General features: G+C 38.1%; 1 protein-coding gene across 12 annotated transcripts in view; it reads right to left on the reverse strand.

Annotated features, from left to right (window-relative positions):
- Nucleotides 1–15,030, reverse strand: part of LOC111864014 (histone deacetylase 4) — a 283,673-nt gene that overhangs the window by 26,397 nt on the left and 242,246 nt on the right. For 11 of the 12 annotated variants that reach the window (XM_033751288.1, XM_033751286.1, XM_033751284.1 and 8 more), the window contains 3 exons: nucleotides 8,160–8,299; nucleotides 4,586–4,711; nucleotides 590–693 (listed from right to left, as the gene is read on the reverse strand). In XM_033751288.1, the coding sequence (XP_033607179.1) occupies nucleotides 590–693; nucleotides 4,586–4,711; nucleotides 8,160–8,299 (370 nt within the window). The remainder of the gene's footprint in view (nucleotides 1–589; nucleotides 694–4,585; nucleotides 4,712–8,159; nucleotides 8,300–15,030) is intronic. The other variant, XM_033751290.1, reaches the window with a different exon arrangement.

Below are 15,030 nucleotides of genomic sequence, written 5' to 3' on the forward strand. Positions count from 1 at the left end.
AAAGACCTGTAACGCCCTCCAAAACATCTGACTATTAGATGTACGCGGATGACATCTGACTAAGTATGGAAGTGTTAATAGTTAGTTAGGTAGTTAGTTATTTAGAGAGGGTGGGTTTCCCCATGCACAGCGACCAGTTTTGATCTACTGTGCGTCCCCCTGTGATATTCTACCAGTCTCTATACCCTACTGGTACTGGTGCATGCCATCATTCCCGACTCAGCCAGCGAGTTCGGCCTCTACTGGCTCAGCGGTATCTAGATGCTTCCCCCATCTACCAGAGGCGTTAGAGACTACTGTTGGGCGGGAAATGTCCTTACAAATTTGGCTCAGAGGTCTCCTTGAGACATGAGGTTCTTTTACGTGCTGTAAAGCTACGACACGGGACCCACGGCTTAAAGTCTCTCCCAGAGGACTTGTTCCCTGAATTTTTCCGCCCTTAAAAATTCCACGACCTCCGCTGGGTTTGAACCCGCGTACCTTGAGTCATGAGGTGGGAACGTTAGCCCTAGACTATGGAGGCTGCTATGTAAATTAAGATACTATTGGCACCAATGTTTCAAGGAATGAAGCAACACTATGATTTTACCTCTTGTATGGGTGTATTTCTGCCTGCAGTTGGAGAAGGCTGAGCATTGGCAACACTGGGTGGGGAACTGGGGCCTGAGTCTGGATTGCTACTTGAAGTATCAACTGGAAAACAAACAAAGCATCAGTCAAATAATAGATACAATTTACAATGAGGAGCAAAGAAGGAAACATACATACCATTCGTAACTTGCTGCATAATAGAAATAATTTCAGAACTGATGTTACACTCACATCTCAAGCATGCAGTAATCAGTTAACAAGCCATACTGTTTATTAACAACATGACATGCAATTAGTACATTGCACAACAGCCAAGTAAGATCTATCACTGGAACATGTAATTTTTATTTTATGTGACATTTTACAACATTATCTGTTCAGTTCTAGAAAAGAATAAAACTACTGTCTGGTTATACCAGAATAAACAGCTAAAAATAATGTATTTGAATAGGCAGCAAAGTAAAAGTAATGCCTGTTCTTGGACTGACTGATAAAATTAACATAAACAGCCTATACTTGGAACAGAACTACAAATGAAATAAGAGAACACACTTGGAAGATATGACTTAAAAATAAAATAAGTTTCTACCGAAATGAGTAGCTCAAAATAAGAATCTAGACAAAGCTAATAAAACTAAGAAGCTCCCACACTTAAATTTGATTATACCCACTGGAACCCATTACGATCAATGAAAAAGTAACTGACATGTTAGTATGCATGTGATCCAAGTAAATCAGAATTTAACTTACAGAACTCCAGGACCTTGAGAGATAATTTTCTGGATGGACAGTGGAACATTAAAACAAATTAATGATAATGCCCCATTCTAAGATGCTCAAGTCCTTTTACCATTCAAACATATATTCTGACAATAAAATAATGGGGTATGAAGGGACAGGCACTTCCTCTATCAGAGTAACCACAGAAAAGGCTGGGTCCATTTTAAATGATTTACTGCCATAAAAAACAACTTCTGTAGATGACTGGCCCTATCCCATGCACTGAATGCTGTTTAACATCTGCTGTTAAGGAGTAATACAAATTTTTCTTTCCGGGATGTATGTCAAAGCATATACTGGACATGCCTAATGCAGTTACTGTAAGCTGAGTTACTGCAAAGCTGGCATGTTGAACAATACTAACAAAGAAAAAGAGACAAGAGTTTTGAGTTTCAAACTTGAGAACATTATATGCATTTGGCTCATCTCTACTGTCATTATTTATGCATACTAACAAGAATATATGATGAGAAAAGATTGGGTTGAACAACAATGGACAAAACTGTTGTTTCATGTTATACATAAAAGAAGATGCAGAGAAAAAAGATTATTCTGAATTACAGCATAAGCAGGATGAAACCATATTTACACATAAGCTCTCCAGTGTCACTCCTTGTTAAAAATCAAGTAAAAAAATGTTATACAACGTATGTCCTGCAATAGTCAGTTTTAGAGATCCATGTCACCATATGAGGCAACATGCTCCTCAGCAGCGTCACTTGTCACGACAATACACAGCACACTGTTAGGTGTGCTCACACAGTGAACAGCACAAATCAGTAATGATCAAATGCTCATGGAATACACACATGATGAATACTGTGACATGCTCTAATTCCCTGGTACTTGTAATAGTTAATCTAGTATTGCTGCATGAGAATATGCACTACACTGTCCTGGTCAACATCACCCAGTTGCTAATGTGTTTCGATGACTGGAGCAGGGTCTCTGTGAGACAGGAAATGTAGCACCTATGGCACTTATAAGTGCAGGTTGCCCACACACACTGTACGGACATTAACCAATGAAGATGTTGTAACTGCAGCGGTGGAATGAGGGCCAGCCATGGAGATGCCCACAATATTACATGAGAATTGGGACTAACCAAACACACGGCCCTGGAAGTACTTCATGACAATCAATTGCATCCACACAACTACTCACAGAGTGTATATCTGTTTCCAGAGGATCATCCTCCACAGACGCAATTTTGTGAACGACTACAACTTCAAAACACTGATGACGACCTATTTGCATGTAACATTCTGTGTCCAGGTGAAGCATGTTTTACATGTGTAGGTGTGTTCAACATCCACAACAGTTACCTCTGAGAACAGGATAATCCTTATGCTATATGTGAATGTCAGTATCAAGTCCACTTCAGTGTCAGCATTTGGGATGGATTCATCAGGGACACAGTCATGGGCCCCTAGCTGATACTTGAGAGGTTGACTGCTCAGTGATATTTATTCCTTCCTAGGAACTGTTCTATTAGAACTGCTTCAAGATGTGCCTCTAGCTATGAGGCAGAGTCTGTGGTTTCTGCATGACAGACCTCCAGTACACTATGGGGAAGATGACTGGCAGTCCAGGAAGGTGGACTGGATGTCAACTGTTGGCTTCATGGCCTTCTTGGTCATAACATCTAACTCCAATGAATTTTTCCTTGTAAGGACACCTAAGGGAGCATGTTTACGCAATCCCCCCCCCAAGGACTGTGAAAGATCTCGTGGGAAGCTTTCAGGCAGCTGTGACAACATGTTAAGGTATGTCTGACAGAGTGGTGTGCAGTACACTGCCATTTGCCTTGAAATGCACAGAGCATGATTTAAACACCTACTATAACAATGTGGCATGCATGGCTTGTACTATATGATGGTGACATGTATCTTGAAAACTAAAGTCAGAGGACATACCGTGCACAATATTTCTACTTGTTTTTTTTTAAACAAGGAATCACACTATTGAGTGCCTGTGTGTGAATTTTGTTTTATTCCATGTATGTATATGTGTGTGCGTGTGCACGCATGCATGTGTGTGTTGTATATGCATCCTTAATTGAACCATGAATCTAGTGTTTACCATTTAAAATAATTAAATATTTTGAAGATCAGAAATATCTTACTTTATATTAGAACAGCAGATGTATAACATATGTATAAATGCAGCGAATGGAGCAGTATTAAATGTCATATTAACATACACTTAGCATAGCTTTCCTTTTGTACACAATTTTAAAACTGTGAAGTTGCTGCAATGCACCGACACAGGAAAACTTGGTCTTCACATGTATGTATTAATCAATTTCCTTCTTTATTGTTTGGAGGAAACAGAAAACTACTTTCATGCTCTTCTTAGTGTTTTCTGGCCACTATACAGTCTACTCTGATGGGATGATGCCCCCATGCAATCAGTAATGAAACAGGTGCAGTAAACCATCGCTAATCCAGTTACAGTTATTCTGAATGTCACATAATCCGGACTGAAATATGAAAAATGAAAAAATTCTGTTCACAGTTGAGTACATACTTCAAAAGACATATGGGATATAGGAGCACAAGGACTATCACACTGTGTTGAGGGCAGCTGGACACTGAAGCAATGCAAGAAAATATCCAAGTCTGGCTTGAGCTGGATGAAGGAGACCCAGGGTTTCAGCTTCTTGTCTTTCTATAGTTTTTAAATAAAGGTTATACAGTAATATTTTTATATTTATTTTCATCATGACTAATTATATTATTAAATTCTCCACTTATTTGTTTTCTAAGTTTTTTCTTTGTCTTTTAAGGCTACCTTTTTCTTCATTAATCTGGATTATCGCTTAATTCAGATGACCTCTACCAAATTAATGTGGATTAGCAAAGGTTTACTGTACAGGATACAGTCTGACCATACTTTATTAACTTGATATTCAACTGTCTTGTATTAAGAGCCATGAGCTTCAAACAGAATTTAGAATAAATGAGTCAAATAGTTCTCTTATAGAAGGCCATTTGGACATCCATTCACTATTCTCACTTATTCACTTTATAAATTTGTAACTCACATAGATGAAAAGCAAGGACTAATAAGTCAATTAGTTCCTCGGTAATTCACAACTCCTGAATCTTTCTTTGGGCAGAAATACAGCCTGAAGCACCAATACAAAATCTTAAATAGCTGTTCTTTTATCACAGTGGAATTACACCTTCACCAACAGTAATGCATCGCATACTTGCTAGCTGCGACTTCCTCTTCAGTGTGCTGAGGTGGCGATCTTTGTGCCTGGCCAAGGGGCTATTGCGATGGTTGTTCATCACTCTTTGCTTGAGGCGTACCTTCAGGAGGTTCGGCTCGGAGGCTGTGTGATGGAAAAGATACAACAGGACGGCACAAAGGGAAGGAAGAGACATATTGAAAGTTAGAGCTACCTCTCAGCATTAGAACTACTTTGATCAAACCCATATACAGTTCAATTTGGAAACACCAATTTGTAAAATGTAAATTTCCAACCAAATATCTAATATCAGTTACTGTGGATGTGTCTTATATTCTGTGGCAATTTCATTCTCTGCTATAAGAAGCTTGCTCATTGGATAAAAAACTATCATCGCAAACCCAGTAATGGTTCTTCCCAAAACACAACATCTGTGTATCTACTGCCTCTACTGAGAATACAGAGAGTCAGTGTTACAGAACTGTTTATGTAAGATACAGGACACTTTCATAAGAAGTGCTAAAAATATTCAAATACTGACCTACCTGTAGCTACTTAGTGCTTGCATATCCAGACATGCAATACAACAGGAACAATCATCTTTCCATTATCTCCTTTAAATGCCAGACTCTAATATTTAATGTAAACAGTAAGCAGTTTTAAGCTTTTTTTAACACAAGAAGGTTTGAAATACTGTATTGTGATCAGTCTTAATGTTATTAATAAGGAGAACCTCTATCCTTTCTCATACTAAATACAGTGGACCCTGAAACTCTGAACGGTTTGATGATGGAGTAACTTGCAACTTGAACAAAAAATTCAAGGAAAATCCGGTTTTGAAACTTTAACAAAAACTCAGAAGTCAAAGGACCACATGGTTGTCATGTGGTNCACATTCTCTCTCTGCTTGGTCGTATGTGCAGTTGCTCGGTCAGGGGTCCCATGACTTGTTCAGTGAGCATCTCACAAATTCAGTCCATTTTTTAGGCATTTTATTTATTTATTTGGTTTATTTCTATGTTATCTTTAATGATACCCATTCATAATGGTACCAAAGAAAATTACTAGAGTTGAAAAGCCTAAGAGAAAAATTGTAATTTCTAAGATAGAAATGAAAAAGAAACTTATCACAGGTTTCTCTCCAAAGAAAATTCAAGTGGTGGTAATGTTAATGAACCACAACTCTCAACTAGTGGATTCCACATGAAAGAAGGGTAATTCATCTTCCAGTGAACAGTAATATCCCTCCTATTATTAGTATTGATTGATTATTATACAATATTTTTTATGTATGTGCTATTATAAATAAAAACATTCAATTACTGAAATTAAATATGCTTGTTTCATTATTTACAAATATGATCTTTTGAAATAGGCACTTAAAACGTTTTATACTGGGTAAATTTTGAGGGTCTGGAATGAATTAATTCAATTTACATTACTTCAAAAGGGGAAATTTAACTTGAAAGTCGAACTGTTTCCTGGAACAGATTGTGTTCAAAGTTCAAGGTTCCACTGTACTTACTAACTACCAGTCTGTCAATCTTCTAAGTGATTAACTAACTAATTCCACTGGGTGAAGTTCTTCTTGAGTTAATGGCCCATTTGGTAAAGCAATTTTCTGCCCTTTATGGAACTCCATTTTAATGTTATTCATCCTTTCTTATACTTCAATCAAAAGCTTCCTTCACAAGTCTCCATTTTATATCATGACAGACTGAACAATAAGCATATTCATGTCTCAAAGGTGACAAAAGGGTAAATCCGCTGGAACTGGAAATTAAAGTCTTCTTGACTGTGTTGCAATGTAGTATGGAAGACAAGCTGCTCCAAAACTTTGACACCTACCTACCAAACTACAAGGAATCACATTTCAAAAGACTGAGATTTTCATAGTACCGCTATACCAACCTAAAAGACTGAATGGAATTATTCAACAATATTGAATTTGCTACCATGAAGAGTTAGTTTAAGTGAAACTAAAATTAAGCATTTAAGAATGGACATGAAGCGTTTCTGAATGGACATAAACTAAAGTGCTGACATCGTAATAATAGAAGCCAAAGTTACGCGTACGTTTAAAGCAACTAGGCATCTGCATCCTAGTCATATTTTTGAGACATTTCTTGTCAGTGAAGATAAAGCACTATTTGTGCAGTTTCATATATATGAGTCTGATCAACAATGGTAATACATGCTATTATTAAAACACAACACACAATGAAGCAAAACCAAGTCTCAGGCAATTAATAATTCTACACACACAATATTCAGACTTCTGTTAATGCAACTTATTGTTTAATTGAGTTGCATACCACAAAAGAAACCACAATATTTCTGAAACTAAATGTCTCTCTCTTCAGATTATTACTGGAAGTCATAAAAAAATGCTGAATGTCCAAGCAGAACACAGAGCACTGGTGTCCTGTATTCTCTGAAACATGACTAGGATAGCTTCTCCAAGTGTCTATACTTAAAATAGAAATGCACAGCCACTTCATATTCTCTTTCCTGCTATAAGCCACCTGAACAAACACTACACTTATTATCCAAACTGATGAGAAGGGTATATATATATATATATTGTGGTCATATTTCTAAATTTCTATGTTGCAAGTGTTAAGTTACAATATATCTGACTTACTTCAGTAGTGTCAGTGAACCAGCAACTCATGCTTTCCAATAACGTTCACTTTTTAAAATTTAACAGGGATATGAACATGATGTTCTATTAAGCAGACTTTTCGCCGCGCCATAGCTCAAGCGATTAGTTGCTGGCTTCCCACAGCGATGTCCCGGGTTCGATCCCAGGTCTGGTCAAGTAGGATTTGCGGTGGACAAAGTGGCACTGGGGCAGGTTTTTTCCAAGTACTTCGGTTTCCCCTGCCAATCTTCATTCCAACAATTGCTCTACAATCACCCTCACCTATCATCTAGGGCAGGTACAATAGGCCAGAAGTGGCTGCAGTACAAGGGACTTAGTCCCACCTCACTAGCAATAAAAAAAAAAACAGACGTTTAATTGTAAATGTATCTGAATTTCTGAAACTTCATTTATTACAAAAGGACTGACTCTCTTCAGGTGACAAAGAGACCCAAACGTATTACAAATGACTATCACTTCACATGGGGGAACGCGGTTGCACAGTTCGTCGAGGCAATATGCTACAAGTCGTAAGGTCACAGGCTCAATTCCCAATGAGGTCACTGAAATTTTTCAATTTACCTTATCTTACCAGCCATACTATGGCCCTGGGATTGACTCAGCCTCTAACAGAAATGAGTACCACAAATCTTCCTGGGTGTAAAGGGTAGCTGGCATGCATGGCTTGACAACCTCACCACCATGTGTGAGCAGATTGTCTAGAAGATGTGGGAACCTTGACCTCTCACATGTCTATGGGCCTTCATAGCCTGTTACAGGGACAGCTTTACCTATACCTTTCCATTATTTCATAAACCCTGCAGCATGTAGATCTTATACTTCCTTTGAATGAGGTGTGCTTACTAATGACAGCTTCACATGAAAGAGCCAATAAAAATATCAAATGTAAGAAATTTCTCACTCTGATTGCATTATGGCTTTGCATACCAGTTTTCCTGAGAGGAAAATCATCATCAAATTTGGGCATCATGGACTGCATCCGATATGAGTGCGCAACTCCTGTGGCTGGATTGATGCTTGTTACAGAGGAACTTGCATCACTCCCTTGTGGAGCCTGCAGTACACTCCTGTTTAACAGAAAGGAAAGTCCTAATTAAAACTTAATTTCATATGTAAAATGAATAGGTAACAATGAAGATCACTTTGGGTTTCCTTGGTCCCACCATATATTTCTGTTTCAGAGGAAATTCAGTTACTCAGTTACTGCATTTGTCACTCTATTGCCAAAATAATATTACTAAATTAGTAAAAACATATCCCCCTTATTTACATCCTTTATTTGACCACAGGCCATGGCATTCCATGGTGTGACACACTCCCTGCATCCTAATAAACGACAGTGACTATCTCCTGCAAAATGTCAAGTGACATAAGTAGCCGAGTCTTAAGTTAGACACTTGTTGATCAATGTGATATTGGGGGTCACTACAGCTTCTCAACTATTCCTATGTACCTTTTGTATGGAGTACTGAAAGTAAAACAAAAAACCCACACTTTGACAGAAAACAGAACTGCACAACACAGTAATAATCATTTTCTAGTTTGCTGACCTGAACTCCGTAACATACTCGTATAACTTACAGATTACTGTCTCCCTGTTACAAAAATACATATTACATGTTAATTTTTATCATGGTCACTTTCAATTCTTCACCAGAACACTTCACTGTTCAACACAATGGCAATGCTGCATTGTATGAGTAATAAAATATTATGGTCATGACTGCAGATAGTGAGAGCTGCAGTAGAACTGCACTGAAGCATCAGGATAAAGTTAACTGGAAAACAGGTTTTCAGATGCACAGATAACAATTTTTGTTAACAATAAAACTTACCTTTTTGTTAACTCATTGTTAAAACCTCCTGAATTGAGATCCACAAAAAAATACTGCAAAAGTGCTGGAAGTATCTGAGCAGACAGACGTTAACAATGTTTGATGAATTGCTTAACTCGGGCAGAGTATAATTGTGGACAGCATGATGATCATGAATGGTGATTCAGGACTTGAGGAAACCTCAGTTAGCATACGATGACTTAACTGAAGAGGTGACTCAGTGAATGTGAAATAGCTGTAGAAATGCCACAAATTATGATCTTTAAGTGAAAAGACTTACTTACAAATTTAAATTTGGCCATTAGATTCAGACTTGTTCAAAGTGACAGATCCACTGCTGTATAATTATTTTGGGGGTATTCTATATTATAGTCTATTGTAATACTGTATATTCAGCGTAATTCAAAGTCCTATGGTCAAGTTTAGGAGGCCACTGGGAATATAAATGGGAGCCAAAAATTTAAACAAATCATCTCTGATCCACCACCCTTGTAGAGTTATGATATTTTGCGACCTTAAGAAACTAAAATAACTGTCCATTTATGTATAAAGTCATTTACTCATACATTTTACATCCGCATGTAATACTTTTAATTTCATTGAAGGAAAAAATTCTTAAGTCACTAGCACATTTTAGCTTGAATTTTGAATTACATTTAACACAACTGTCTGATCATGTAGTGCTGACTTGCACATTCCTACATATTTCTTTACAAGAAATGGTCAAATCTAACTTCTCCAGCTCAAACCCGTGCTTCAAGTGACAGTGACTGCAGTCCCTGACATAAACTAATTTTCTAAGTTGTCTGCTGATGCTACCAGGATGCAATTGACAAAATCAATGCAATCTCATGCTTCTGTAGCATAAATGTCTTATTACATGCACCACCATACAAAAAATCAAGATGGTTCCAGTCAGGAGAATGTGGAGGCCAGATGACTGAAACCCATAACCAATCCCAAAATGACTGTTCAACCTATTAAGCATTTGGTGAGAACAGTGGGGAGGGGCACCATCATGCAGAAACCACATGCCCTCTCAGACATTAAGGGGTACATCCTTGGTAAATAGGGAAGGGTTCTTTCAAGGGTTCCACTAAAACGATTCAGTATTATATAAGGTCTAATTGGGCAACCGTTGATATTATCTTGTCAAAGTGAAGAGAATTGAGAAGCATGAGAACTTTGCAGCATCCCTTCATACAAATTGTGCAGCCTACTTACTTCATCCTAATGAATGCTGCAACATCAGTTCAAAGTACATGGCACAAAAGTCAGGTTCATCTACAGTTTTGTGTGGAAGCCACTGAAAGAACTGAAGATAGCCTTTGTACAAGTTGTACATGAATAAGATACAACTGTTCCATGTGCAGGGTACACCAGAATTCATTCTGAGAAAGCTCTGATTTATATGCAAACAAGTAAGTGCTCATCATTGCATTAATATTGTCATGTGTTAAGCGACTATAGATGAGGTTTGGATTGGTAAACAGATTTATTGGCCCTTTAAACAACTCGTGACTACACTTTGCAAATGACTATCACACAAAGGCTGGTGTTCTCGGTCATGCTCTTCACTACACTGCTTGGTAACATCTTCCAATAGTCAACATTCCTCTGCTCTAGGGCTAACATCCTCACAGGCTGGTGGCCATCTCTCACCAACCTCCTACTCTTCTAACTGCCAACTCAAGACATTACTGCTCTGCCGCTGACCTCCTTCCTCTCCCACACTTCTGACAGGGGGCAATTCTCTCATAATGGTAGCTATGCAACACTGGAATGGACCCCACAGAAAACACCATCAACAACAGAACTTCTGTTGTGGTGACAGCTGCGGTGAAGAGCTGTTTATTGCATGATCACCTAGCAACACATATGTTTGCGCAGTCATTCCCTAGCAACAGCTGTCTCTGCTGGCTTTTCATTTCTAGCTTTCAGCAGACATGCCACAATATGTAGAGCCTCCAACACTTCCTCTTCATTCTGCATAATGCATCTGCCATGGCCAGCATGTGATGGTGGCAAGAAGGCATCTGTTTCCCTTAGACTGTGGCGTGTCACGGCAAACACATGTCTGTTCGGTGGCTTCTGATCTTGATACTGACACTGTTATTCCCTCAAAGCAGCTCTAGAATATACATCACAAAAGTTGTACATGAAATTCACATTAGCACTCTCAGCCTTAACAAATCTTGCCATCTCATTTTATTGTTATCAGCAGTCTGCCTTCAGAAATAATATTTGTCATAAGTGAATCCAGTATCAGTTCCATCTTGTGACTTTATGAAAGCTCCTCTACACAAAGATATGATACATCAAGGCATTAAGTTCAAAATGCTGTAATTCTGAAGTGGTGGCCAATTCAGAAATGTTCTGTTTACATATTTTTGCTCCAAATTAACTCTTCACTGATCTCCTACAATTTAGCCAAAGGCCTTTGAAGTTAGCATGTACACAGTTCGACCAAATAACAACATAACTCACTTTCTTAAGAAGAGTATGCCAATTCAAACACGAGATGGGATAAATAAACATTTTTGCAGGAGCAGAGAAACATGTTATTGCACGTTTCTCACAGAGTTTGATTCCCCTTGCAACTATCTGCTACCTTCAAGCAAATATTCTTTTGCCAGTGTAAAGCATTTTAATCATTCCCCTTTACAGTAACAGCAGAAATATGCCACTGTTTTCCCACAACAATTGTTCACATTTGCTTTTTGTATTCCTTTATCATTACTGGTTCTAAGTATTTACATAGAATGGAAGCATTTGATACATGTACTCATATGTTTTAGGCACCCTGTTAAAGGCTATTTACAGTGTGCAAGGCTGGCATGCAAAGTAAGTTGTATGAGATGAGCTCTGGAAATAGACCATCATGCCTCCCACCGAGTTTAAAATGAGCATACGTCTACCAAACAGTTGTTTACTATATCAGTGAGAGAGACAGAAACTAAGTGATCAACATAGTTTCGTAGAGCCACAATCTCCAGCTACACAAAAGAAAATTAATGTATGCCATATTCACCCATTCAGTACAAAATTCCCCTCTGATACATCACACAAACTTGGAGTAACAGAATTTCACTCGATGTCCAATTCAGTTCACATACAGAAAGGTATACACGAGTAGGAGAGGCAGCCACATGCTCTTAAATGACAACTGAAATAGATTTGTTATTCAGTCAAGGTTTGTGAATACCTGCAATCTAAATTTATTACATCTTCAGATGGCAAGAGTGATATTAATTATTTGAAAGCAGATGTGGTCTGTGCCCGAGATTAACAGTCTGATATACATAATTTACTTGTACTTAACATAGCACAAAAAAGTTCTTTAAAACCTGCAGAGAAGCTACTTGGCTTTCAGAAAATTCATGAAGGGCCTTACCTCACGAGCCCTAGCATTAATGCAATTTTTCATCAAAAGTTATTTCCACAAGTGCATAGTACTCAATACATAATGCATCTTCTGCTCACAAGTATATTCTGTTCCAAACTGTGATAAGATGTCCCAGCCAAGCAGGAAGTTCATATTCTCCAAACCTGTCCAAATATCTGGCATTCTGACAGGATTAATGTGTGTGTGAACAAAACGTTTTATTATATTACTTATTACCTGTTACGTGTTTTTGTGGGATACTACGTGCTAAAATACTGTTTTCAAAAATGATGACATAGGGAAAACACAGTGCAAAGCTATTCATGATGTATTTCAATCAGCATCCCCGCCCCCCATAGATTCATACAATATACGCTACAATTATAAGCTTCTCCTAGCTGTCTGTCATCCAAAAGAGGATGGTCATCCCAGTGCTACAGGTAGGAAATGTTCATATGCAAGCATATGTTAAAAAGTTAAGTTTCGTGACTCTCTGTATGTGACTAAATAAGTGGCGTGTGTGTTTTTGTGTGTCTGCATGATGCACGCATATGTGGAAGATTACCTTCACATGACAATTCTGTAATACAAAAGGGCCCATGGTTGTGTGTGAGTGAGTTGGTGAGTGTCAGTAAGTCAGTCAGCTACATGCACCTAGACAAAAGTCAGGTTAAAAAAACATCCTTTACGAATCTGGTATACAATTAAATAAGACTGAACATCTGTCAAACTGTAGCTGGTCTGATTAAGTGTCTAAAACTGTAACAGGAACCAATGTAAAATATTACTTTGTTAAAATTTTTAACAAAACAGGTTTTATTTGGGCCTGTGAAATGATGGAGACAGAACAACTCAACAAAAAGACAAAAACAGTCAGTTAAATATACTTGGCTGCTGCTACACTATGAAGAGATGTCACAATGTCAGTTATATTGTGGAAATATTCTGCTAAGATCTCCTATAATAAGTCATGAAGAGGGAAGGTACATTGTTCTCCATAAGAATTCCTGTTGGATGTGTAAATTAGTAGAGGGTACATCACTTTGATTACAGATAGGTGTTGGCCAACTTGCAACAAATTCTCATGTGGCAGGTGAGTATACTGAATCCAAAGGTGCATAAGCAGGATCTCCTTCTTCCCGATGAAGTTGAAAGCAGACTACCACACATTAACAGATTGCTTATAGGGTTGAGAGTTTATTAGAAACCACACTGCATCAGATAAGAAGAAGTTACACATAAAATCTTGATGCTTTCCAATGCAGAAAAATAAGAATGGTGTGTTCATGGGTGGGAGAATGAATGTGTGAGTGTAAGCGCATGTGTGCATGGACTCAAGTGTGAGCATGAATGTGTACATGCACATCTGTAATGTATGTATACTAGGAGAAGTAAACCATTCAGCTAAAGGCTGCTATGGGTGCAACCCCCTTATTTAAAATGTTATCAACATAAAATAATGCTAAGCTGCAAAAAGGAGTACTGTGTAACATGCAAAAGCGAATCTTAAAATACTGTCACGTGTAGGGGGTTATGTGTGATGAAAATAAAGGGTTCTAGTTTGGATGAATTTGATTTATTAGCACTTCAGTTACATTCTCTCTCTCTTAATTACATTTAATATGACGCTAGCACTGATTTAACACACTTTATAGTTCACTGTTGCACACACACTAGGATTCTCAGTTTCCACTGTTTGTTTCCTAGCAATGGATCTCAAGACAGAAACTAGCACTTCAAATCACTATGAAGTCTTCTTGCTAGTTCATCTTCAATGGCTCTGGAACCTCAGAACTAAAAATTCTTCTGAACTCACTCCTCCAGCTTAAGACTGACTCGTCTTGAACAAATTCTTTCACTCTTACTTATACAGCTGAGGAATGGACATGGATCTACAGTAAACACATATCACGTGACTGCTATCCAGTCAGTCTACTGGCGCATCTGTCAGATCTACAGAAAAAATAGTTCCTCCACTACTGTGCGTTGGAGCATGTTTACAGAGCTGCTGTCCAACAATCGAATCCATTATATTATGAACATTTAAATAAGCACACAAACATTACCACTTTTTTGTAAAGACAGGAATTGTGAGGGTGACTTGGACCCACTTGTTCTGATCTGCTCCCCAACAGCAATGTATCTCACTCACATTTCAGAAAGGAACAGACCTAGACACACTGCCTTTGTACACTAACGATACCAAGCAGGCCAGTCAAGCAGTTAACATTCTAGGCTTGAATTTGGGAAGAACTTGGTTCAAATTCTGGCCAGGGCACTGGCCATCCTGGTCAAGGTTCTCTGTGAGTTTCCTCAGTCCCCCCAGACAAATGCTGGGATAGTACCGGGATCAGGTCTAAGCTGCTTCATTTCCAATTCAGTATTCACCAATCACTCATCAATTGATACTATGCAGTCTGAGAAACTGACACCATAAAATAAATCACACGCCAGAGATTACCGAGTGCAGTACATCTCTACAAACGATCAACTGCATACACTTTTGTACATACAGACTTCAATGACATAATTATCAGTTACTCTTAATGCCTTTCAAGATCTATATATATATATATAT

The sequence above is a fragment of the Cryptotermes secundus genome, unplaced genomic scaffold, assembly GCF_002891405.2.
Source record: "Cryptotermes secundus unplaced genomic scaffold, Csec_1.0 scaffold303, whole genome shotgun sequence".
NCBI classification, from domain to species: domain Eukaryota; kingdom Metazoa; phylum Arthropoda; class Insecta; order Blattodea; family Kalotermitidae; genus Cryptotermes; species Cryptotermes secundus.